The 23,154-nt window shown below is 39.6% G+C and overlaps 1 protein-coding gene across 3 annotated transcripts in view; it reads left to right on the top strand.

The window, feature by feature from the left end:
• LOC136864384 (hippocampus abundant transcript 1 protein) overlaps positions 1–23,154 on the top strand; it is a 262,341-nt gene that overhangs the window by 120,386 nt on the left and 118,801 nt on the right. For all 3 annotated transcript variants that reach the window (XM_067141316.2, XM_067141315.2, XM_067141314.2), the window contains one exon: positions 42–156. In XM_067141316.2, coding sequence (XP_066997417.1) covers positions 42–156 — 115 coding nt within the window. The remainder of the gene's footprint in view (positions 1–41; positions 157–23,154) is intronic.

Genomic DNA, 23,154 nt, shown 5'->3' with positions numbered 1-23,154 from the left:
TCAGAACTATTTATGTATGCAAGCCTTTTCTTTCTTTACAGGTGGTTTTTTGCCATGATAAGTATATCTGGTGTCTTCGCTGTTACCTTCTCGGTTGTATTTGCATATGTTGCCGATGTCACTGAAGAACATGAGCGGAGCTTAGCATATGGCCTTGTAAGTAATGCACTGGTAGAGTTTTTTGATTTTCATGTAAATTCAGCTTTCCCTCATCTAAAAATAAAATTATTGAATGAGAAGCCAATTTATTTTTGGCTACATGTGTATCCTTGTTAACTGTCATCTTGCTGTTGTCATGGTTTGAAGATTAGCATAATAGATCCTTGCCCAGTAGGATGTGATAGATGTCCAGCTCAACCGTGACTTTAAGATTGGTTTGTAGGGTGCACTCAACTTTTAAAACAATTAAAAAGAAAAGTAAAAATTCATTCTCAGCTATCCTAGATGGTTTTTCAGGTTTCCGTTCCTGAACGTTTGATGAATACCTCGATGGTACCTAACATAAACCAGGGCTGCCGTCTTCTTAATCCTGGTGTCAGTTACTGATACATGCACCTGTACAGGCCCTGCAACCGCACATAGTATCAGATTAATATCTGCTGAGTGAGTGGCTGTGTGGTTTGGGTCATGCAGCTGCCCGCTTGCATTTGGGAGATAGTGAGTTTGAACCCCACTGTTGGCAGTAGTGAAGATGGTTTTCCATTGTTCTCCATATTCACACCAGGCAAATGCTGGGGCTGTACCCTAATTAATTAAGGCCACAGTTGCTTCCTTCCCACTCCTATCCCATCATTGCCGTAAGACCTATCTGTGTCAGTGTGATGTAAAGCAAATTTTATAAGAAAAATTAAAAATACTAATATCTCTCTCTTCTCATGAGATTGTTGACTTTGATGGCCCTTACAATAAGAAAAAAATTGGAAGTAATAAAGCTACACATTGAAGGATGATTTCAATATAGATGTAGTAAAAGCATATGCATGCTGTGCTAGAAGTCCTAGATATTCTGATTAACCTCCCAGGGCTTGTACCTAACACGTGTCATTTTAGTTCTTATATCAGCATACTCCTCCCATGCAAACCATGTGACCTTGCCACAGTGGGGAGGTTTGCGTGTCCCAATGAAGCAGATAGCCGAGCCACAGGTGCAACCATATCGGATGGGTATCTGTCGAGGGACCAGACTAACAAATGGGGGGCAGCGGCCTTTCAGAATCTGCAAGGGTGGCAGTCTAGATGATTCATTGATATGGCCTTGTAATAATACTCAACATGGCTTAGCTGTGTTGATACTGCTACACAGCTGAAAGCAACAGGAAACTACAGCTGTAGCTAACTCCCGAGGACATGCACCTCTTTCTCTATGAATGATGTACTGATGATGGCTTCCTCCCGGATAAAATACTCTGGAGCTAAAATAGCCTCCCATTCGGATATCCGGATGGGGACTACACAAGAGGGGGCGATCATCAGGGAGATGGATACATGGATACTGACATTCTGCGAGTTGGAACGTGGAATGTTAGAAGTTTGAATCGTTATGGTAGGTTAGAAAATCTGTAAAGGGAGGTGGATGGACGAAAGTTAGATGTAGTTGGTTTAAGTGGTCAGGAGGCTCGTACACAACCGCACCTGGCTTGCTGGAGCAAAGAAATGATGATGATGATGATGATGTGACTACAGAATTATCAACACAAAATCAAACAGGAAATGCAGGAGCTGGTTTAATAATGAATAAGAGAATAGGGCAGCGGATACCCATTGGGGCTATGCTTTGGTTTATGGGTGTTTGTAAGATTATAAGTATACATATTTCATTGTAATGTTCAGCCAAATTGTTGATGGTTCATTCGTTTCCGGATTTTCCGTATTCCCATGTTGTACGTTTTTTCCTTTGGTCTCGTCAAAAACGGAGAATCGAGGTTGCACTGTAATTGTTTCAAAGAACATGTTGTACAAGTACTAATGAAAAGGCTGAAGGAAAAATAGAGGAAGAATGGACAGTCGTGAAGAATGAGGTCAGTAGGGCTGCTGAAGAAATGTTAGAAAGAAAGGAAAGATAACTAAGAATCAGTGAATTACTCAGAAGATACTAGACCTGATTGATGAACGACAAAAATGCAGACAATGAAGAGGGCAGAAAAGAATACAGGCGATTAAAGAATGAAGTGGATAGAAAGTGCAGGACTGTTAAGGAAGAATGCCTGAAGGAAAAGTGCAAGGATGTTGAAGGTTGTATGGTCCTAGGAAAGGTAGATGATGCATACAGGAAAATCAAGGACACCTTTGGAGAAAGGAAAACTAGGTATGAATATTAAGAGCACAGGTGGAAAACCACTTCTAGGGAAAGAACACAAGGCAGAAAGATGGCAGGAACATAAATAAAACAGTTGCGTCAAGGTAAAGAAATAGTTGATATGGTTCTGGAACCAAAAGAGGGTGTTGATGCTGATGAAGTGCGAGACCTAATTTTGATGTCAAAATTTGACAGAGCTCTGAGAGACCTAAGTAGGAATGAGGCACCTGGAATCGATGACATTCCCTAAGAATTACTGACTGCCTTAGGAGAAACCAGCATGGCGAGGTTATTCCATTTAGTGTGTAAGATGTATGAGACAGGCGAAGTGCCATCCGATTTATCGGCACAATGTTGTCATATCTATTTCCGAGAAAGCCGGTGCTGACAAGTGTGAAAACTACCACACCATTAGTTTAGTATCTCATACCTGCAAAATGTTAACACGTACAGTATTATTTACTGCAGAATGGAAAGACAAGTTGAAACTGAGTTGCTAGAAGATCAATTGGGCTTCAGAGGAAATGTAGGAACACATGAAGCAATCCTGACTTAACGTCTGATCTTTGAGGATTGAATCTGGGGCCGATGACCTTCGATGTTGGGCGCCTTTAAACAACAAGCATCATCATCAGCAGCATAGAGGATCAAATTAGGTAGGACAAGCCCATGTTCACAGCATTGGTAGATCTAGAAAAGGCATTCGATAATGTTTATTGGACCAATCTATTTGAGATTCTGAAGGTGATCGGGATCAGATACTGAGAACGAAGAATTAGAGGGGAGTGCTGTAGGCATTGCTCTGTTCTATGAAGTGGGGAGTTGAAGTACTGCTTCATATTTTGTGTATTAGCAAGTAAGTAAGTATTTTGTCTTTATTCGTGGCGAAGTTAGGGCTCAAGACCCTCTCTTACATTTAACTACAACATTTAAATAATTAACATTCATATAATTTTTTTAAATACAATGAATCTTTTTTAAAAAAATAATATAGTACTAATAGCAAATATGGAGATAGTAATAAAGGAGATAATTATAGAATGTACAACATGACAATATAAATGAACATGATGATAATTTTAAAACTAACACTAGTAACAATAAAAGAAGGTAACACAGTAAAAACCTGTAACTAGCAAATATATTTCAAATTTTTAAGAAAATAAGCTCATTCATGCCCTCATTCACATTACGCACGTCGAACAAGTGATTTCAGCAATCCATTTTAAATCTCCTACGAGAACTTAATTCCCTAATGGTAGCAGGGAGGCTATTCCACAGCCTAGCGGCAGTGACTACAAAGGAGCGGTTGTAAGTCCTGGAGTGACTGAGAGATATTGTTAAACAGGAGCCAGATTGTGTATCGTGGTTGTGATAGGAGGAGAGGTAATTGAAGTTTGTTGAGAGATAATTCCGTACACCTGAGTTTAGAACTCCATGCAGAAGGGACAACATGTGGAGACTGCGATGCTCATGAACACGAATTACTCAACCAAATGCTAAAAGAAAAAATGTCACTCAAAGAACACATGTCAGGTAAAAACATCCTAGAAGTACTCAAGGAACTAAATGAGCTAAAAATAAGAGAGAGCACAAGAATAATATTCTGTGACATCACCACTATGTTCACTAATATGCCAATAGAAGACTCAGTTAAACAATCCACTACAAGAAACTAACAAATAATTAACCTTCTTAGAACAATCTTACACCAAAACAGTTACATTCAGCTACAGCCAGTCTGATTAGCTCGTATGGTAGAACGCTGGCCTTCTGAGCCCAACTGGGCAGGTTTGATCTTTTCACAGCCTGAAAAAACAAAAAAAACTCAAATCAGCCTATTTGAATGCATGCACTCCAGCTTGGAGGTACAGTAGAGTCTTGTTAATCCGAACTAATTGGGACTGGAGTCTGTTCAGACTACAAAATTTTCGGATTAACCGGAAAATATTTTCTAATAATAATGTTATTGTTTTTATGTCCCACTAACTACTTTCACGGTTTCCAGAGATGCCGAGGTGCCAGGATTTTCTCCTGCAGGAGTTCTTTTACGTGCCAGTAAATCTGCTTGCACGACGCTGACGTATTTGAGCACCTTCAAATACCACCGAACTGGGGCAGGATCAAACCTACCAAGTTGGGGTCAGAAGGCCAGTGCCTCAACCGTTTGAGGAAATTAGTTTCTACAATACAGTACAGTACATACTGTAATTTGAAATGTCCATTCTTTAGCAATTATATGAATAAAATACTGTATAAAATTACAATAGGGTAGTTAAGAACCCGTAGAGCAAAAAACGACAATGAAAATCACATTAGCGAGTGGATGGAAGCTGACTGTCATCAATTACAAACAGACCAAGAAATTGTAGCTATGGTGGAGAAAGTATCTGGAGTTGATGAGGAACCGAGTGACGACGAAGAAGACCACATTGAACAACCAGTGCCACATTCGGATGCCGCAGTCGTCTTAGAACATGCCGTACGCTACGTCGAGCAACACTCCGCTGCTATGCCTACTGATGTGATGTGTATGAGACGTTGGTTTAACACTGCATCTTCGAGTAGGTTCCAATCACTACTGCAAAAGAAACTAACAGACTTTGTAAAGATAAACGACCAGTGATTGATGGTTTGTGATGTGTAATTATGTTTACATTGTTATTCTAGTAAAATATGACTTATAAGATTCAAGTCATTCTATAATATGTTCTTTCATTTCAATAAGGAGATTTTTTTTTAATTGAATGTTTCAGTTCGGATTAACCGGACTTTCGGACTAACGGGGTTCGGATTAACGGGACTCTACTGTAGTTAGAAAGTGGCCGGGAACAGGGCTGTGCATGGGATGAAGGGCGCCCGGTCTGCAATGTGTTAACATTATTGGGACCACCTTAACCCATTTCCAGTGGTGTTGTGGACAATAGATGCAGCAGAATTTTGAGATTTCACTCATCAAACCACTCAGATGGTTTTGCCTGCAGATGCCTTATTAAGTTGATATGGTGTATGTCTAGTTTTTGTAATGTTTTCTGGAATTCCAACAATTTGAACTGCCGACCATGGCCAGTTAACAAAAATTGTGGTTTTTCCCATATTTGGAATTGTACATCATATAATTAGTCTATAGGTGGCTTTCCGATTGGGGCACATACAAGTTAATTTGAAAGATACATCCAGTGCTACCACTATGTATTGATTTCCCCCAGTAGATTTGGGTAGTGGTCCATATAAATCCATAGCTATTGATTCTAATGGTTTACTTGGCAATATGATATTGGTACTTGGTCCATCCAGAAGTAATTGTATTTTGCTCGTTGACATGTGTCACAAGTTCATAAGATTTTCCTAATGATATTTCTCATTCTGTTCCACCAGAAGGTCTTGCATAATGTTGCCAATACTTTATCCAATCCTGCGTGTCTGGTGCAACGATGTGCTAACCATACTATGTCCTTACAATAATCTACAGGCAAAACTATCCTCTGTTTGGTGTGCTCACTATCAGTGTATCTGCATAAATATCATTTTTCCATTTGTGTTTAATACATATCTGCCAACCCTTCTGATTTACCCGTAAACTTTCCGTTTTTTAACTTGTTTTCCAATTTTATGACTTTTTAATTCCTATTTTTGACAATATAACCTCCAGTATGGTCAATACTCTTCCCCTAGGATAAAGGATAAATTCTTATGTGGTTGTGCAATTTACCCAACCTCATTTTCAAGCGTATTTATTTTATGCTTCATTTCGCTAGTGTATCGTCCGTCGCCTTCGTGTTTCCTGTTTCCTGCTCGCTACAGCAGCATATGTGCTTTATGGCTGGAGATTTCGGACAGCAATCATCCTACAAGCAAGAGAGGCTAGTGTGCGCTACGACTCAGTTAATCGTTAATCGTGATGAAAGAATGAGTTTCTTATTGTGTGGTTTGCGCACTAGTAACATAATTTCTGTGCATAATGTCGTTGGCATTGTAGGCCACGTGTTTTTTCTAGCGGTTCTATGCTTTTCTGCATGTCAAAGTCATATGTTAATAATGTATCCGACATACCGATCTGTTTTGTATGTGGTAGTTTCGCGTATTTCAGTGCAATTTTTTTCGTTCTTTACTTCATAATTTTAATGAGTTGAATGTATTTCAGGAAGGTGTGTCGGTGTGATATAAATACAGTGGAACCTTCATATCTCAAATCACCTCGGGAGATAAATTTTATTTCGAGTTATCGAATTTTCGAGACCTAGGGAATACCGTTTTTGTGCATGTAGAGCACATAATTGAATCATATGTATCTATGGGCTTTTAGTGAATACATTATTTTTAACAGTGCTTAAAAATATGCAAAGGAACTCTACTGTATTTTACAGCATCACTTTAATTACAACACTTATTGTAGTAACTTTTTAGAAGACTGGATACAGTACATACAGTAGTGAAACAAACAACTCTGTTAACACCTTTGGAAAAAATTCCGTTAGTCTCTTCAGTTTGTTGTGATTAACCATTCCTCCCTTCACTTTGAAACTTCTCGTGAATACCACGCAGCCGAGTTTCGTAAATGGAGCTTGTCATCCACGAATTTTGTATTGTATTTTTGTAGCCCACACACAAGTTTACCTTATGCGGGATTTAAACTGTATCTTTTACTGCCTCTGTATGTATATGTATGATATTGATTGTGAATAAAATTGTTTAAAATGTAAAAAAAAAAAAAAAAAAAAAACTTCTGGGCTTACTTTCGTACGTGACCAGTAATTAATTCACACCCGAGAAACAGCGAGGCGTTGCTGGTTTTCTGATCACTAGAAGTTTGAGTATTTCGGTTCTCATCATATTAGTTCCCAGCCTCGCTGTAACCCTTTCTTTACTTGTTAACTGTTGCTCACAAACCACAAATGCCATATTGCACAGTTAATGTTGCACAAAATTCGAGTTAGAGTGTTTATTCAAGGGAGGAAATGTTTGCTTCGAGAAATTGAAAAATTCGTGTAACCGAGTAATAGAAAAATAATTACATGTGAAGAATAGGACAAATGGCCAGAAAATTTAAGTTTCTTAGAGATACTGAAAATTTGAGTAATGGAGGTTTGAGATATCGAGGTTCGACTGTATTGTTATTCGTATGTATGTCATAAATGAGAGTGATTGCGTACATTTTCTTGTAACCATTTTAATGTTATTTTTTAAGATTTTAAATTTAATGGTCAATTAACATTGTAACTGTAGATATGTATGTCTTTTATCCTGTCCATTTTTCACTTAGACCATGGCACAATATATGTGATAAAATCCAAGAATTAAAAAATCTTCCTATTTTTGATTCCTGAAAGTTGGCAGCTATTTTAATAGGAATTATGTCCAATTTGGGGTCTTTGCGGTATTTTTCTTCTGTATTTTGTTTCAGTTAATTTATGATTTTTCCCAAATGTGGATCCTCGCTCTGTGCGATGGTCAGTTTCTTAAGTTTCTCCAGTATATTTAAATCTTGAGAATCATTTCCCAGGTTATGGATTGTAATCTCACCTTCAAAAGGGTAACAGCTCAATATATCAGTCAGGACATTTGATTTCCTAGTACAGTGTTCAATGGTAATATTAAATTGTTGTACAAACAAGAATCCACCTCAATATCCTTTTACTAGATGAGGTAGATTTTAACTTAAAAGTCAGGGCTTTATTGTCTATTCTTTTTATGTTGGGATATCTATATATCGTCGTCTTTCGCCGTTGTTGCAACGCTTGAACCACAAGTAACATCTCCAACTCGGTAAGTGTGTAGTTTAATTCATGTTGTCGTAACTTTCTACTGAAGAAGGATAAATATTCTTTCTTTGTCTCTTCTGGATTCTTCTATAAGTACAGTACAGTCCCTATTCCTAATAAAGATGCATCTTTGTGAATGATGAAGTTAAGCTCAAAATTAGGGTATCCCAATTTGATTGAATTACTTAACGAGGCCTTGGCATTTATAAAAGCTATTTCGCATTGGTCATCCCATTTCCATTTATTATTTTTCTTCAAGAGGTCGTATAATGGTGCCATAAATTTCATGTATCCTGGACAATGATCAGCGAAGAATTGCCAAAAACCGACATACTTTCTCATATATGCTTTATTTCGGTAGGTCTAGGAAAATCACAGATGGCTTGAATTTTATGTGGGTTGGGTCTCACCCTTTCTCCGTTAATTACTTGACCTACAAAAAGTATTTTGGACTGACAAAACTTTGACTGTTAATATTCATATTGAAACCAGATCTAAACAGATTTTTCAACAACTTTTGTAGTTTATCATAGGATATAAACTTAATGGTTTTGATCCGTATTGAGTTGTGATCACAATAATAACTACATTTATGTCATTATGCTCCAGCTTTTCTATACTATATTATGTAATGTTTACATTGCATTTCTAATCCAGGAACTAACTTTGGCCGTGGCTGGTCATCATCAGCCATAATACAAAAATGTACAAACACATCTAATGACTAAAACAAATGTATAAACGTACACAAATGATGTAAAAGGTATTAAAAGCACCTGGGATGAACTATGTGCACAACATGAAAAATATATGATGAATTTAAAATAAGGCTCTAAAATTCTTAGATTGCATCATGTTAAAATGTTTCATTAGTGCTTCCTGTTAAAATATCTGGAAAAACTTTGAAAAGTTCCTCTGTTGAAAATTTTCAATGGTTGAGTTAGGGACGGCACACAAAGATAAGATTAATTAGTTGGCACGTCCTTAGATTACATTTTTACATAATTTTGGCCACTTTGCTCAAGTATTTGTTAGGTACCGGAAAGCCTTTTTCATATATGGATGCCGATCAGTCACTTTTAATCTGTATTTGAAGTTTGGTATTCGACCCGTCTGGTGTCAAATATGTTTCGATAATGATTTAAAGTTTTACTTAATTCCTGTTGATCATTGTGGAACATAGGGCATCAACAAAGCATCTCCATCTGATCCTGTTGCCAGCCAACCTGTTCACGTCTCTCGAGGTCTTGCCTTCTTCCATTGCCTCCATGTGTACAGATCTTCGCCACGTTTGTTTGGGCCTTCCTCTCCTCCTTTTACCCTCCTGTTACCCTGCGGGTTCCAGTCCAGTGCCTCTCTCTCAATGGCTTCGTTCCCTTTCCTCAACGTATGCCCTATCCATTTCCATTTCTGTCGCTTTATGTATGGCCATCTCGGTTTCACCAGTCTTTCTCCATAGTTCATGATTGGAGATTACTTCCGGCCAGTAGATGTTTAGAATCTTCCTTAAACAGCGGTTGACAAAGGACTGCAACTTGAAGGTAATCACTTTAGTCACTTTCCAGGTCTCGGGCCCATATAGTAGAACAGCCTTGACATTACTTCGGGAAATGCAAAGTTTGGTCCTGATAGATATTTTGTTGTTCTTCCATACTGGATAGAGCCCAACAAAGGCACCATTTGCTTTTTGTATATGTTGAGACATCCTGTACTGCTCCTCCATCTTTGGTGACTGCACTGCCCAAATAGGTGAAACTATCCACGTTCTGTATAGGTTCATCACTGAAGACAAATGGTTCTAGTGTGTTGCTGTTCATCCTTAGGGCCTTGGTCTTCTTTGAGTTGATCGTTAGTCCCACCATTTTTCCTTCTTTTACCAAGTCTTCAATCTTTGATTGCATTTGACCATGAGCCTCAGACAGGAGATGCACATCATCAGCGAAGTCTAGGTCTTCTATCCTATTAGCCAATCCCCGCTGGATACCTCGTTTCACATTTCGTGTTACATCCCGCATTACCGCATCAATCACCACCAGGAACATGGTTGGCGAGAGGATACAACCTTGACGTACTCCTGAATGTACAGATTTAGGCTCAGATACACGGCCCTCATGAATGACACTGCATGTGTAATCACGATATGTTTCTTGAATGAGGTTGGTAATTTGTGATGGCACTCCATACCGCTTCATTTCCTTCCACATAGCTTCTCTGTTGAACGAATGAAAAGCTTTTTCGAAGTCGATGAACACTGCATAGAGGTGAGATGACCACTCAGCACACTGCTCCAGAATTATCCTCAAGGTGTTTACTTGGTCTACGCACGAATGATTCAATGCAAAACCTGCCTGTTCCCGTCGGAGCCTCAAGTTGATGTACTCCTTAATTTTGTTCAGCAGAACCCTGGTGAAGACTTTGCTAAGGATTGAAAGAAGCGTAATGCCCCTCCATTTGTTACAGTTTGATGTATTGCCCTTCTTTGGCAACTTCACCAGCAACCCACATCTCCAATCTGTCGGCATTTCTCCATTAACCCATATCTTCTCAAATAGCAGCTGCAACATATTGGCAGTGGTATCCATATCAACCTTCATGACTTTTGCTGGAATATTGTCAACTCCTGCTGCCTTACCAATATGCAACTCTCTCAATGCCCGCTTGATTTCCTCCACTGTTGGAATGCAGACTTTAATCCTTGGGTCAGGCTAGGTTTCTTCTTCTTCTTCTTCTTCTTCACTTTCTTCGCCTTCTCCCGCATCTACTTGCTCCTCTAAGGAGTGGTTTAACACCGCAGAGAAATGTTCCTGCCATCGCTTCAGTTGATCCTCAGAGTTTGTTAGGAGGACACCATCTTTGTTTCTGACTGGACGGTCTTTCTGCATCTGCTTCCTTGCCAGAACTATGGTGATGGTATAAAGTTCTCTAAGATTTCCCTTTCTGGCTGCCTCCTCTGCTTGTTGAGATAGGTCATCTATCCATTTTCTTTGATCCCTCCTTACACTTCTCTTTACTTCCTTACCCTTTGCAGAATATTTGAATTTCAATTCTGTCTTACATGCGTTCATTACTTCCTTTATCTCTTTCCTTTGTCTGATAATTTCCCATGTCTTGTCAGTCATCCAGTCTTTTTTCCTCCTGTCCTTAAAACCCAGGATATTTTCACTTACTTCAGTAAATACAGATCTAGTCTTCACCCATTTTTCCTCAATAGTTTCATCCTCCACCTCGGTGAGTGCTTGAAATTGATTCTTCAGTTCTAACCTGAAGGCTTCTTTCACATTTCTGTCATACCTTAGCTTTCCAACATCATATCGCTTCCTTGTCTACTCTATTCTTCTCTTTTGTGCCTGGATCTTCATTCTAAAGGTAGCTACAACAAGATGGTGATCACTGCCTATGTCCGCACCTCTCTTGTTCCTCACATCCAACATTGAACTCCTCCACCTTCGCCCAATAGCTACATGATCTATCTGGTTTTCTATCCTATGATCCGGTGATACCCATGTCACCTTATGGCAGTCTTTATGTGGAAATATAGTACCACCAATAACCAAATCGTGACTTGCACAGAAGTCCACAAACAGCTGTCCATTCTCATTTCATTCTCCTAAACCATGCCTTCCCATAATATGTTCAAATCCTTCATTGTCCTGTCTCACTTTTGCATTCAAATCTCCTCCAACTAGGATGATATCCTTCATTTTCTGTTTCTTAACTGTACTATTAAGATGTCCATAGAACGCCTGTTTGTCTTCCTCCTCCGCCAACTCTGTAGGTACATAGCATACTATCAACACAACGTTTCTAATATTGGTCTTAAAACGTGCCACTATTATCCTTTCCGTCACTGGGTACCACTCCATAAGGCTCCTCTTGGCTTCCTTATCCATTAATATACCCACACCTCTATAACTCGCTATCTCGCCCTCAGGTCTTCCAGAGTATACAAATGTAGCTCCATCATGGGTTGCCAATTCCCCAAACTCACTCCATCTTGCCTCACTCATACCTAGGATGTTCAGGCCATAATTCCTCATACATGCCACTGCCTGTCTTAGTCTTCCACTTTCCCGCCGAGTCCTCACATTCCATAGCCCAATTTTCGTTAACAAGCCAAAGGTCGTCATCTTTGGATCAGTCTGGTTTCTCATTGTTGATGTTTCTGTAATAAGGTAATTTAAGTGTGCGAGTTATTGGCCAGCAGCACCCGAGCTTGGTGGTGTGGCTGCCACCTACGCCTCCAAGCCTGCTGTTTTCTGTTGGGGTAGTCTCCCTTAGCCTTTAAAAATCCCTCTTGACCACAAGGCATTGGTTTTCCTCTTCATTTTACCCCAAGACGAAGGGTTGCCTCCTCCGCCAATTTTGCCGTACCAAAGGTCTCCTTCTCCGCCTCAGTTGCCGTTAAGGACTTCACCAGAGCCCCGTTAGCCATTACTTTTCAGGGTTCCTGTAAGGCCTTCACAGCTACCGTAGCAGTCCTGGGGCACAGAAGGTCCCCGCTGTACTTCACCCCTACAGGCTATCCCCTACTTCGTACCGTTGCCTGTCCCCCACGACATAATGGGGGACATAATGATTTAATAACATCCATAATTGTGTCTTCTCTTCCTGGGAACATATTGTATTCTCTATTTTTTTTTCCATTATATCAACGGTGGTATCTTCTTTCACATTACACTTTCCTATTTCTTCTTCGATGGCGTGCACAATTTCTTTGTATTCCGTGGGATTCTCCATAAATTTCTGTAGCAAATTCTTTGATGATTCATCCAATTCATCATTACAATTACATATCTTCACATACTGTTCGTTATTTAACGGCACATCCAACAACTTCTCTTGTACTTCCATATTTTCATTCCCTTGGCAAAATTTAACTTCTTTCTCTAAGTCAATAATACCTCCATTTGCTCTAATAAAATCAGCTCCCAGATTATGTAATGCTGGATATTTTTCATGACTAAAAACATGTAAATAAATAGTATCTCTGATCATTACATCTAAATAAGTTTGGATTTTGCACATCATGCTTTTGTGTGGAATAATCCCTTTGACTTTAATATTTGACACAGGAATGGCCAGTATGCTTATTTTCCTTTTTATCTCCAGAAATAAGGCATGGGATACTACTGATATGGTGGCTCCTGTATCTAAAAGACAACAAACCCTTAGATCAGTGATTTTTACTAAAATGATTGGTAGCCTGTGTATTATGTGCTTCGGACCTGACATCTTCCTCCAGTAGTTCATCTGTATATATTTTCCACAAATCAATGTTGGTTATGATCCATTTGGATTTGATATCATCATACCACTTGTTATTGTCATCTTTTACTGGTAAGTTGAAGTTTTTTAATTCTGCCTCTTGCTCTTTTTGTTCGGTTCATAACTCGAGACATTCAGGTCAAGTCTTCTCTTATTTATTTATTTATTTATTATGGCTTCTTTCATGTGGCGAAGTTAGGGCACACGGCCCTCTCTTACACTTAACCACAATACAATAAATAATATTAAGGTTACCTATTACTGATTATACTAATTACACTACTTATACTATTTCCTAAATTAAGCTTAAGTTACACATCCACACAATATGCAGCTTATTATCTTATTAGCTCGTTACTTCAGTCCTCTTCTCTATCTCACACAGACACTTGCACATACACTTACAATGTACACACTTATCAACTACCCTTACGTTTATATTATATAAAACTAACAGAAACAATTTTTATTTTTACAATTACCAATCACACGCACACAATACACACCAATACACACTTCAATCGGTATCTCTCAGCAGGAAGTCTCGGCAAGATATTTTAAATTTGAGGAAGGAGTCAATGCTCCTGACACTTACTGGCAGGGAATTCCAAAGCCTGGATCCGGTTACAATGAAAGATTTATTATACACAGAAGAGTGGTGAAGAGGAATAGCTAAAGTGGAGCCCGAGCGAGTGTTACGATTATGGAAGGAAGAGAGGAAGTGAAGTTTAGATGAAATATACCGGGGGGAGTTACTATGCAGGAGTTTGTGTATTAAGACAAGTATATGATATTCACGTCTCTTATCAGGTTTTAACCAGTGCAGTGCCTGATAATAAGGAGTAATATGCACATCATACCTTAGGTTAAAAATGAATCTAAGGCAACAATTCATAATACGCTGCAGTTTCCTAGTTTGTTCTTTAGTAGCGTCTACCAAGATAACATCACAGTAGTCAAGGATAGGAAGAATTAGGGTCTGTGTTAATCTTTGCCGCATGTTTAGTGGTATAATATCTTTGTTTAATTTCAGTGGGTGTAGAGTAGCAAACACCTTATGACTTATGTTTTTGATATGTTCTGTCCAATTTAGAGTTTCAGTCATAGTCACCCCAAGATTTCTCACTGTTTTACTGTACGGAATTGTGATATTATTTATTTGTAAAGGAGGAATGATCGAATCATTGATCTTGTGTAGGAGCTTCTGGGAACCGACAATGATAGCTTGCGATTTTGATGGATTTATGAGAAGTCTGTTTGCGAGAGCATATTCACTGAGTTTTTTCATGTCATCATTTATGCATTTTACTGCGTTTGGTAATTCGCTTAAGCTGCAATGGTAGTAAATTTGGAGATCATCAGCATATAGGTGATAATTACACGTTTTTAGAGAAGATGAAATGTCATTGATATACAATGTAAAAAGCAGCGGTCCTAAAATACTACCTTGTGGCGTGCCAACTTTCCTTGTACGCCATTCTGAATTTCTTTCGCGAGTTATCACCCGCTGCCTCCGATCTTTCAAATATGACGTAAAAAACTTCAGTACTAAAGGGTCAAACAAGTAAGATTCCATTTTCTTAATTAGTAGCTGTACGTCTATTGTATCAAATGCACCACTGAAATCCAGTAGCGTTAGTACTGTAAGTTGTCGTTGTTCCATAGCTAGTCTGATGTCTTCTGTCACTTTAAGGAGAGCCGTGGCAGTGCTGTACCCTTTCTTAAAGCCCGATTGTAATGGGTCAAGGAGAGAATAGTTATTTAAATATGTCAATACTTGCTCGTACACCAGTCTTTCCAAAGCCTTAGAAAGCGCTGGAAGAATAGAAACTGGGCGATAGTCAGAGGTCAGTTTAGGATTGTTTATCTTGGGCACTGGGATGACATTAGCTTGTTTCCAGAGTGCAGGGAAAGTTCCATTTCTGAGACAGTAATTGAATATATGTGTGATAATCGGGAGGATAGCGCCTATTATATTATGTATGAAATGTATAGGGATGTCATCTACTCCTACTGCTTTAGATTTAATAGAGTACAGTACTTTTTTAATTTGGTTGCTAGTGACCTCTTGGAACGAAAATTGAGGACGGTTAAGTGGAGGGACGGCTGGTTGATTCGTATTTAATTCTGCCTGATTGATTGGTTTAAACGTGATTCGTTCTTCAGAGAAATATGTAATAAGCTCATCTAGGGGAACAGTTGGTTCACGTTGCTGTTGTTGGCCCTTTACAATACCAAGAGCACGTAGTTCTTTCCAGGAATTCCTGGCATTCAGTTTACCTGAAAGACAGTTTAAGTACTTAAATTTCTGATTTCTGATTTCTTGCTTAATTCTGTTCCTAAGTACCCGATAGTTTTCAAAATAGGATTCGTTACGGGTACGTTTGTACCGTCGGAACCATGAATCACGGCGAGCCATCAAATTCTTAATTTCGTCATTTAGCCATGGGCAGGGGGGGCGACTCACTTTCACTTGTCGTTTGGGAGCGTGTTTGTCGTATAGACTAGTAATGAGGGAATTTAGTTTGTCTATTTTTGCGTCAATATCGTCTAGTAGTAGAATATCGTTCCATGGTAGGTTGTAGGCGTCATACTTAAGTTGATCTAAATTAATATCTCTTATATTCCTACAAGTGGTGAACTTAGGTTTGTATTTGGGTATGCGAAGAGAATAGGATAAATAAACTAGGTCGTGTGTTGAGATCGATGGAACAGGAATTTGGCCGTGATTTAAGGCTTTCTGGGGATTGTTTGTTATGATTAGATCGATTAGTGAGTGTGAAGTGTGATTATTGCTATATATATGGTTGGTAGGATTTAATGGGAGAATCGTAAGGTTACAGGAAAATAGTATATCAAGTAGTTTGTCCTTCTGAGCTGATTCTTTCAGTAAGTTTATATTTAAGTCTCCTAATAGTACGATATGTTCGTAAGTTGGTACTAGGTTGAATAAACAAGCTTCCAACTCCGTCATGTTCACTATATCTGGAGGTTTATAAACTACGGCGAAGAGGACTTTCGTCCCTTTAACGGTGATCTCCACGACCATGAACTCTGGTCCCGGTTGAGTGGCATTTTGTGATGTGCATATTACTCTACCTCTCAAGTCATTTCTGAAATATAGGGCTACACCGCCACCTTTCCTACCATCCGTTCTATCCCAGCGGACGAGTTCGTAATTATTAATATTTACCATAGCGGAAGGGATAGTAGGCCTTAGCCAAGTTTCACTAATACAAAAAACATGTACGTCATTGTCGTTAACAATTGTACGTATTTCATCTATGTGAGCAGGGAGAGAGAGAGCGTTCACATGGCAACATTGCAAACCATGTGGCGTAGAGGAGAGAGCCTGTCTCAACAAGACACTTGTTGCAACAGGGGGTTGCGGACCGGAGCCAGGCTCAGGTAGCGGGCGTTGAGCTAACATTACAAGGGGATTATGTTTAACTTAGATTGACAGAAACAATGGGTACTCACCTCTGCCTCCCGCTGAATGAGACCGTTGACTGTTGCACACACACATTCACACTCACATTTCAAAAAAATAACATAACTAACACTATTTGAGGAAAATTTGAAACTCATGGTAAGCAAGAGTACATATTTTAAAACTAGCCCTAATATAACACATTCACTCATTGTCACTGATTCTGTGCTCCGTTACGCTGCCTGATGAGAACGTTTAGGTCCCTAGGAGTGATCAGAGTGGTTTTCTTGCCGTCTGGTGTAATTACAGTCACACGTCCATCCTGAGTATACACATTTCGCAGTCCAAATGCGTCGCGTGCCTTATTCAAAATCCCTTTTCTTGTTGCCGTGAGGGATTCCGTGACCATGATGTTTGTGCCCTTCAGTAGTCGCTTCGCCCGCCAGACTTGGTCCCGCTGATGGTATCGCAGAAACTTCACAATTATTGGCCTGTTCCCTGTGGCCACTACGTTGGCAGTCGTCCTGCGCTGGCCACCCAATCTGTGACATCTATCGATACTGTCCATGCCAATATCTACCTTGAGTCTGTTCTTAATGACGTCTATAACGGCCCCATAGGTGTCCTCTTCAGGTGATTCCTTAACCCCATGTATCAGTAGGCAATTTCGCCTACTGTACTGGGCTGCTTCATCAGCCATCTCCTCTTGTTTATCCATCCTTTGATGGATCTCCGCAATGGCCTGCTTCATGTCAGCTATCTCAGCACCCATGGAATCTCTGAAGTTCTTAAAGTCAGAGCTTAGGCTGGTGAGCAGCTCCTGGGGGTTGGCGGCACTGCTGTCTGCACTGCGGTCGGAAGCCGTCATGGCTTCCTCCAAGCGAGCTTGAAATTCAGCCATGCGGTTCTCGTACTGTGACAACCTCTTCTCGACGTCCTTGAGAGTCATTTTGACCGTTTTAAATCAAAACGTGCACTTAGTGATGACGACTGAACACACACAAGGAATCCCAGCTGCTAGTTATCTTGATAATTAGGCAGGTAAGTGCGGAGCAAGTTTACACGTGACTGGTCGTAGTCGCCATCTTACTAATCCACGACAATATGCCTGGTAGGCCATACTTTTGGGGCACCTGTACAGTCGGGATCCACATCTTCATCTCGAAAAGTTTGTTCTCATTTATTCCTCTCCTACGTGTCTTGTCTCAATTCTTCAACATATATTCGTCTATCTGTTTCTCTGCTAGGCATAATTCTCCGATCCTGATAAAATTGTTCTCTTGAACGTTGACAGGGTTCAGATTCTCAGCGATATGGTTCACCTTGCTCTCTTGACAAATATCTATTATTATTATTTACTCGGCCTTCGTAAAATTGTACTCTCCTCCCATGACGATTGTCCTGTGCTCTTCTATTTCTCCAAGGGTCGACTCGTTGCTGCCATTCTTCTTGCGTATAGTCATTATTTCGTTCTTCTCTTGGATTACGAATTGGAAGTCAATGTATTTAATAATAATAATAATGTTATTTGTTTTACGTCCCACTAACTACTTTTTAAGGTCTTCGGAGACGCCAAGGTGCCGGAATTTAGTCCCACAGGAGTTCTTTTATGTGCCAGTAAATCTACCGACACGGGGCTGTCGTATTTGAGCACCTTCAAATACCACCGGATTGAGCCAGGATCGAACCTGCCAAGTTGGGGTTAGAAGGCCAGCACCTTAACTGTCTGAGCCACTCAGCCCAGCAAGTCAATGTATTTATGGCTATCTCTGCCATTCTTGAGTTACAAGTAGTATTCTGAGTTGTGGTACTATCCAGTTGTCTCAGCACTTCCTCAGCCTGCACAGCTGTTTGAACGTTTGCAGCAGTGAGCAATCGCTGTCATCGGGTGGAAATTGTTTTTCTATGGCATGTATGAGTTCTGATTCAGGAGGTGGAGCATCTAATTCATGTAATTTGTGAAACTGTTAAGTGAAATACTTGGCATATCTACTTGGTCCAGTACCCGAGTATGTTTTTGAATACATTTCAAGTCTTAAATTTGCCAGCTGAGTGGCTGAGACGGTTGAGGCACTGGCCTTCTGACCCCAACTTGGCAGGTTCGATCCTGGCTCAGACCGGTGGTATTTGAAGGTGCTCAGATACGACAGCCTTGTGTCCGTAGGTTTACTGGCACGTGAAAGAACTCGTGTGGGACAAAATTCTGGCACCTCGGCATCTCTGAAAACCGTAAAAGTAGTTAGTGGGATGTAAAGCAAATAACATTAAATTATTATTTAGTCTGAATTTCTGTTCTGCCATATTTTGAAGGATTTTAAAAACTGTGGAAAATGGTAGGTTGCAATTGTAACATATTTATATCATCAAAAAATTAAAATTGTCTATTTTATGGTTAAAAAGTTGCATAAAAATCTATTGAATACTTTTCACATTACACATCTTCCAACAGTATGCAGTTTACAACAACAACAAAAAAAAAGTCTGACAACAAAGTCTTACGCATAATAAGCTGGAGTGTGGAATAGTTTGAAGCATTCAGGGATACAAAGTGCTACAGAGCACATCGGACACCACCAGCATGTCTCTTTTCTCGTTACTTTCCCATTTTCTGCTTTTCCTTTATCTGCACAGACTTCGCAAGTGTGCTCTGGTTGTGCTTTCTTTTCTGTTGGAGGCTGTAGTTGATTCTGGTTGCTGGTGGACATCTGTTCCAGATTTTGCTAAAAGAACTTCACCTAACTCAACCATGAACTGTCGTAGGTGGCAATTTTTTCTGTTACATCCCGGGTTTCCCGGTACAACACAAATGCGTTTGTGATTGTCATAACAAACATGTTGAAGAATAACAACTTTTTCCACCATTTCAGTAGCTTTCTTCCAAAGGCTATGCTATCATCTGATCACCTCTGTCTAGCCCTGTTTTATTCACATTGTAATCAAGGATAGCATCTGGTTTAGATTAAATTTGGGGCCCCCTCTTGTGCGAACAACATCAGACGAGGTCGTTTTGTGACAAGTTGACAAAAGCAAGATGTCCCTTGTGTCCTTCTACTTCAAACAAAGATGACAGTTTTTGCACATAAATACTAATTTGCCTCTCTGTATCTTCTTCTGAACAGTGTTATTCTGAGGCAGCTCTTTTCTGTTGGGCATGCAAGTTCCTACAGCTTTAGTCTTCCTTTCACATAAAAAGTAGAAAACTGCAGGGGAGCTGTAGTACCTGTCCATGTAAACAGTATGGCCTTTGTCCAAGTAAATTGCTAGCAGTCTAGTAGGAAGTGGAATAATACCAGTGTCTGCAGACCCTTGTGCAAAATAACTTCCATTTTCAAAACATAGCCTGAAAAAGCATAGCAAATAACAAATAACTTTATACCTTATTTTTTGGGCTTGTTTTTCTTGTTCACTTGGGATTGAATTCGACCACGAACACCACACATTCCTCCATCAACTGTTAGTTAGAGCATGGAGCGTAAGAAGAGCAAAATGTATGAACGAGACTGTCAAAGAAAGGGCGGATTTTATGTAATGGATCATGGTTTGGCTGCCCACGAGGAATGTGTGTTGTGTTATCATTCAGATGAAAGTTTGAAAGAATCGCTTTGAAATGGTTTCTGCTCTTAACAGATGATTGAAATTGAGTCGAAAGAAATGCACTTTTCTACCAATAGTCACTCAGTATTGGTTTCTTTACAAGGCACATATGACAACTGCGAGAAATGCATAAATCTCGCATAACTTGACTGGCCGCCACAAGCTCCACAAACTTTTCGGTTTCAATTTCATTGTTCGGCTTAGTTTTTCAGTGATGGAGGCAGCATGCCTGTTAGTCTCGGACTTGAAGAGTTTCACCATTGTTTCGGGAACAAAAATTGAAAAACAATTAGCGCAGTCGATGTTGCATTCAGTGGAGCGGACACACCCGATTGTTCTAAAAAATAGGCTCTTGAGGCGGAGAATCAGTGCAATTCAGTATCTGTAGGCTTCCTACAAGTGTTAGTACCACAAGCACAATGTTTACACATTTTTGGAGCTGGCACGATGTCAGACACCGCATCCAAATCACCAGAAGTACCTGGCGAATGTGAATTCTGCCTTTGAATTATCATTGCTTGCGTCACTTTGTTCTAAAATAAGGAAAACTACATTACTAATTTATTTCTGAATGAATTTCCAGTCATATGAAGATCATGAAACATTAGCTGATTAAACTACAAAGTGCAAAATCAAACCTGGGTAGAATATGATAGAATAGGTTATAAATACCTTCATCACAAACATGAAGTTTGAAATCAGTGTCTAGATCTTAATCATCTACCTCTTTTTCTGAACCACTGTCATCAAAAATATCTTCTAACATTTCTACAATTCCACTTTCATTCAATGATCCGCTCATGATAGCAGAAGCAAATTGCACGATGTAAACAAAACTCTGAAAGCATGCGCCTGGAGCAGTTGGAAGCAAGGATGGAAGCATGGAGTGTAAAAGCGAACACGTGCAAAAATAAGTTGCTATAAGTTCGAGAATACGATGACAGAGGACATGAGCGCACGGTATAGCTGTTATAAAAGTTCTACTAAGTGGTATATATAGTTTCCACCCGATTCTCATTCTGGCTCTGTTGACAAGGTAATAAATATGCAGGCTCAAGTTAGCCTCAGGCGCGGCCAGCCTGCGCTGTTACCCCACCCCGATACACACTCAGGCTTGCTCTCCAGTGTGTTAAACTATCTGAGTGGATGGCCTTTGAGATATTTCTCCAAGATCCTAAGTTGACGTTCAGGGACAGTTTTCATTTCTTTGAAGTAATCTTCAGTCTCGTGCAAAACTTATTTGGGTGTTAGGCCGATATCTGAATTGAATTTCTTAGGCCTGTCTTCATGTGCTCTCACAGTGTGTACTACCATCGGCTGATTACTAGTTGGCAGAGTAGCAAAATCTCCCATAAATTCTGTATTCTCAGGAACAGAGCTCAAGTGGTTTGTATGGTCCCTGGATGTAGGTAACTCGAAGTCATGAACTCTATTCATCTCAATAGGGAAGTTAGATTTTGTAGTATCATCCCTAAATTTCAAATTCTTGATTTCATTCTCTAAATGCCTGATATTCCCAGTTAGTTCTCCGACCCTCTTATCTATATGATCTTTGTTTTCCTGTTGTTCGTGGCTAAGAATTACTAACTTATTACCTAGTTGTTCTTTTTTGTTATTCAATTCTAATTTTGTCAGTAGGTCCACTGATGTCAATTCGTCTGTTATGCTCTGTAATTGGTTTTGCTGACGTGCCAAGTCTCCCAATTTAAGCGGGAGACTCCCGATTTGTCATTGTTCTTCCCGATCTCGCGATTGCCAGGACCGATCCCCCGATTTTCAGAGCAGTTTCAGTTTTTTTTTTTGTATTATTTTAAACTCCCGCGCATTTCCTTTTTCTATCGTTATATGGCTGAGTATGGCTGGTCGCTAGTATTTCTAATAATGAAACCAGATGGCAGTACGGGGCATGGTGGCCAGTCATGTGCTCCTCTTGGGTCCATAATACAGTCAAATACTCATTCTCTTTGGTTTAATAGCTTAATAGGAAGTGGAAGTCACAAGCAAGTAACCTAACCTCAGAATTAGCACGCAATAGATATCTACGCAGGGCAGGACCTGCATAAGTGCTGGTGTTGTATGTCTTAACATTTGTTTTGGCCAATATGTCAAAAATGAAATGTGCAGTGTTTAAAAATGCTTATACAGAAGAGTTTCCGTGTTTGAGTGAATCCAGGAAGGGACCAACGTTCACATTCTGTGCTATATGTAGGTGTGATTTTTCAGTTGTGCATGGCGGGAAGTGCAGTATACTTAAACATATGCAAACGAAAATAATAAGCAGAGTGTCCAGTGTGTAGAAAGAAACCAGAAACTGAATGTTTCATGTAAAAACCAAGATGTAAATCCTGTGACGAATGCTGAGGCTTTATTTACGTCATTTATCATAGAACATAACCTGCCTGTAAATTCTGCCGACTGCATGGGACCTTTGTTTCACAAAATTTTTCATGATTTGGAAATCGCTGAACGATATGGGTATGCTGGAACGAAAACAGCAGCTATCATTACAGAAATGTGCATGGAAGAAAGAGCGAAAATTGTATTGCATTTGCAGCTGAATGCATTTTCTTTTGCTACTGATGGTAGCAATAAAAGCGACTTGAAAATATATCCTATTTTAGTAATGTTTTTTAGGCTTGATCTCAATGTAATTCAGAGTTGTCTACTCTCTGTGCCTAATTTAGAAGGGGATGCTACTGGAGCTAACATTGCCATTCTTTTGCTCTCAACTTTTCAGGAATTCTGCATTCCATTAAAAAACTGCCTAGCTCTTGGTGCTGATAATGCTCCAGTAATGGTAGGATTAA

This window comes from Anabrus simplex, chromosome 2, assembly GCF_040414725.1.
Source record: "Anabrus simplex isolate iqAnaSimp1 chromosome 2, ASM4041472v1, whole genome shotgun sequence".
NCBI classification, from domain to species: domain Eukaryota; kingdom Metazoa; phylum Arthropoda; class Insecta; order Orthoptera; family Tettigoniidae; genus Anabrus; species Anabrus simplex.
The sequence above is the reverse complement of the archived record's forward strand: the minus strand, read 5'-3'. Positions and strand labels throughout refer to the sequence as shown.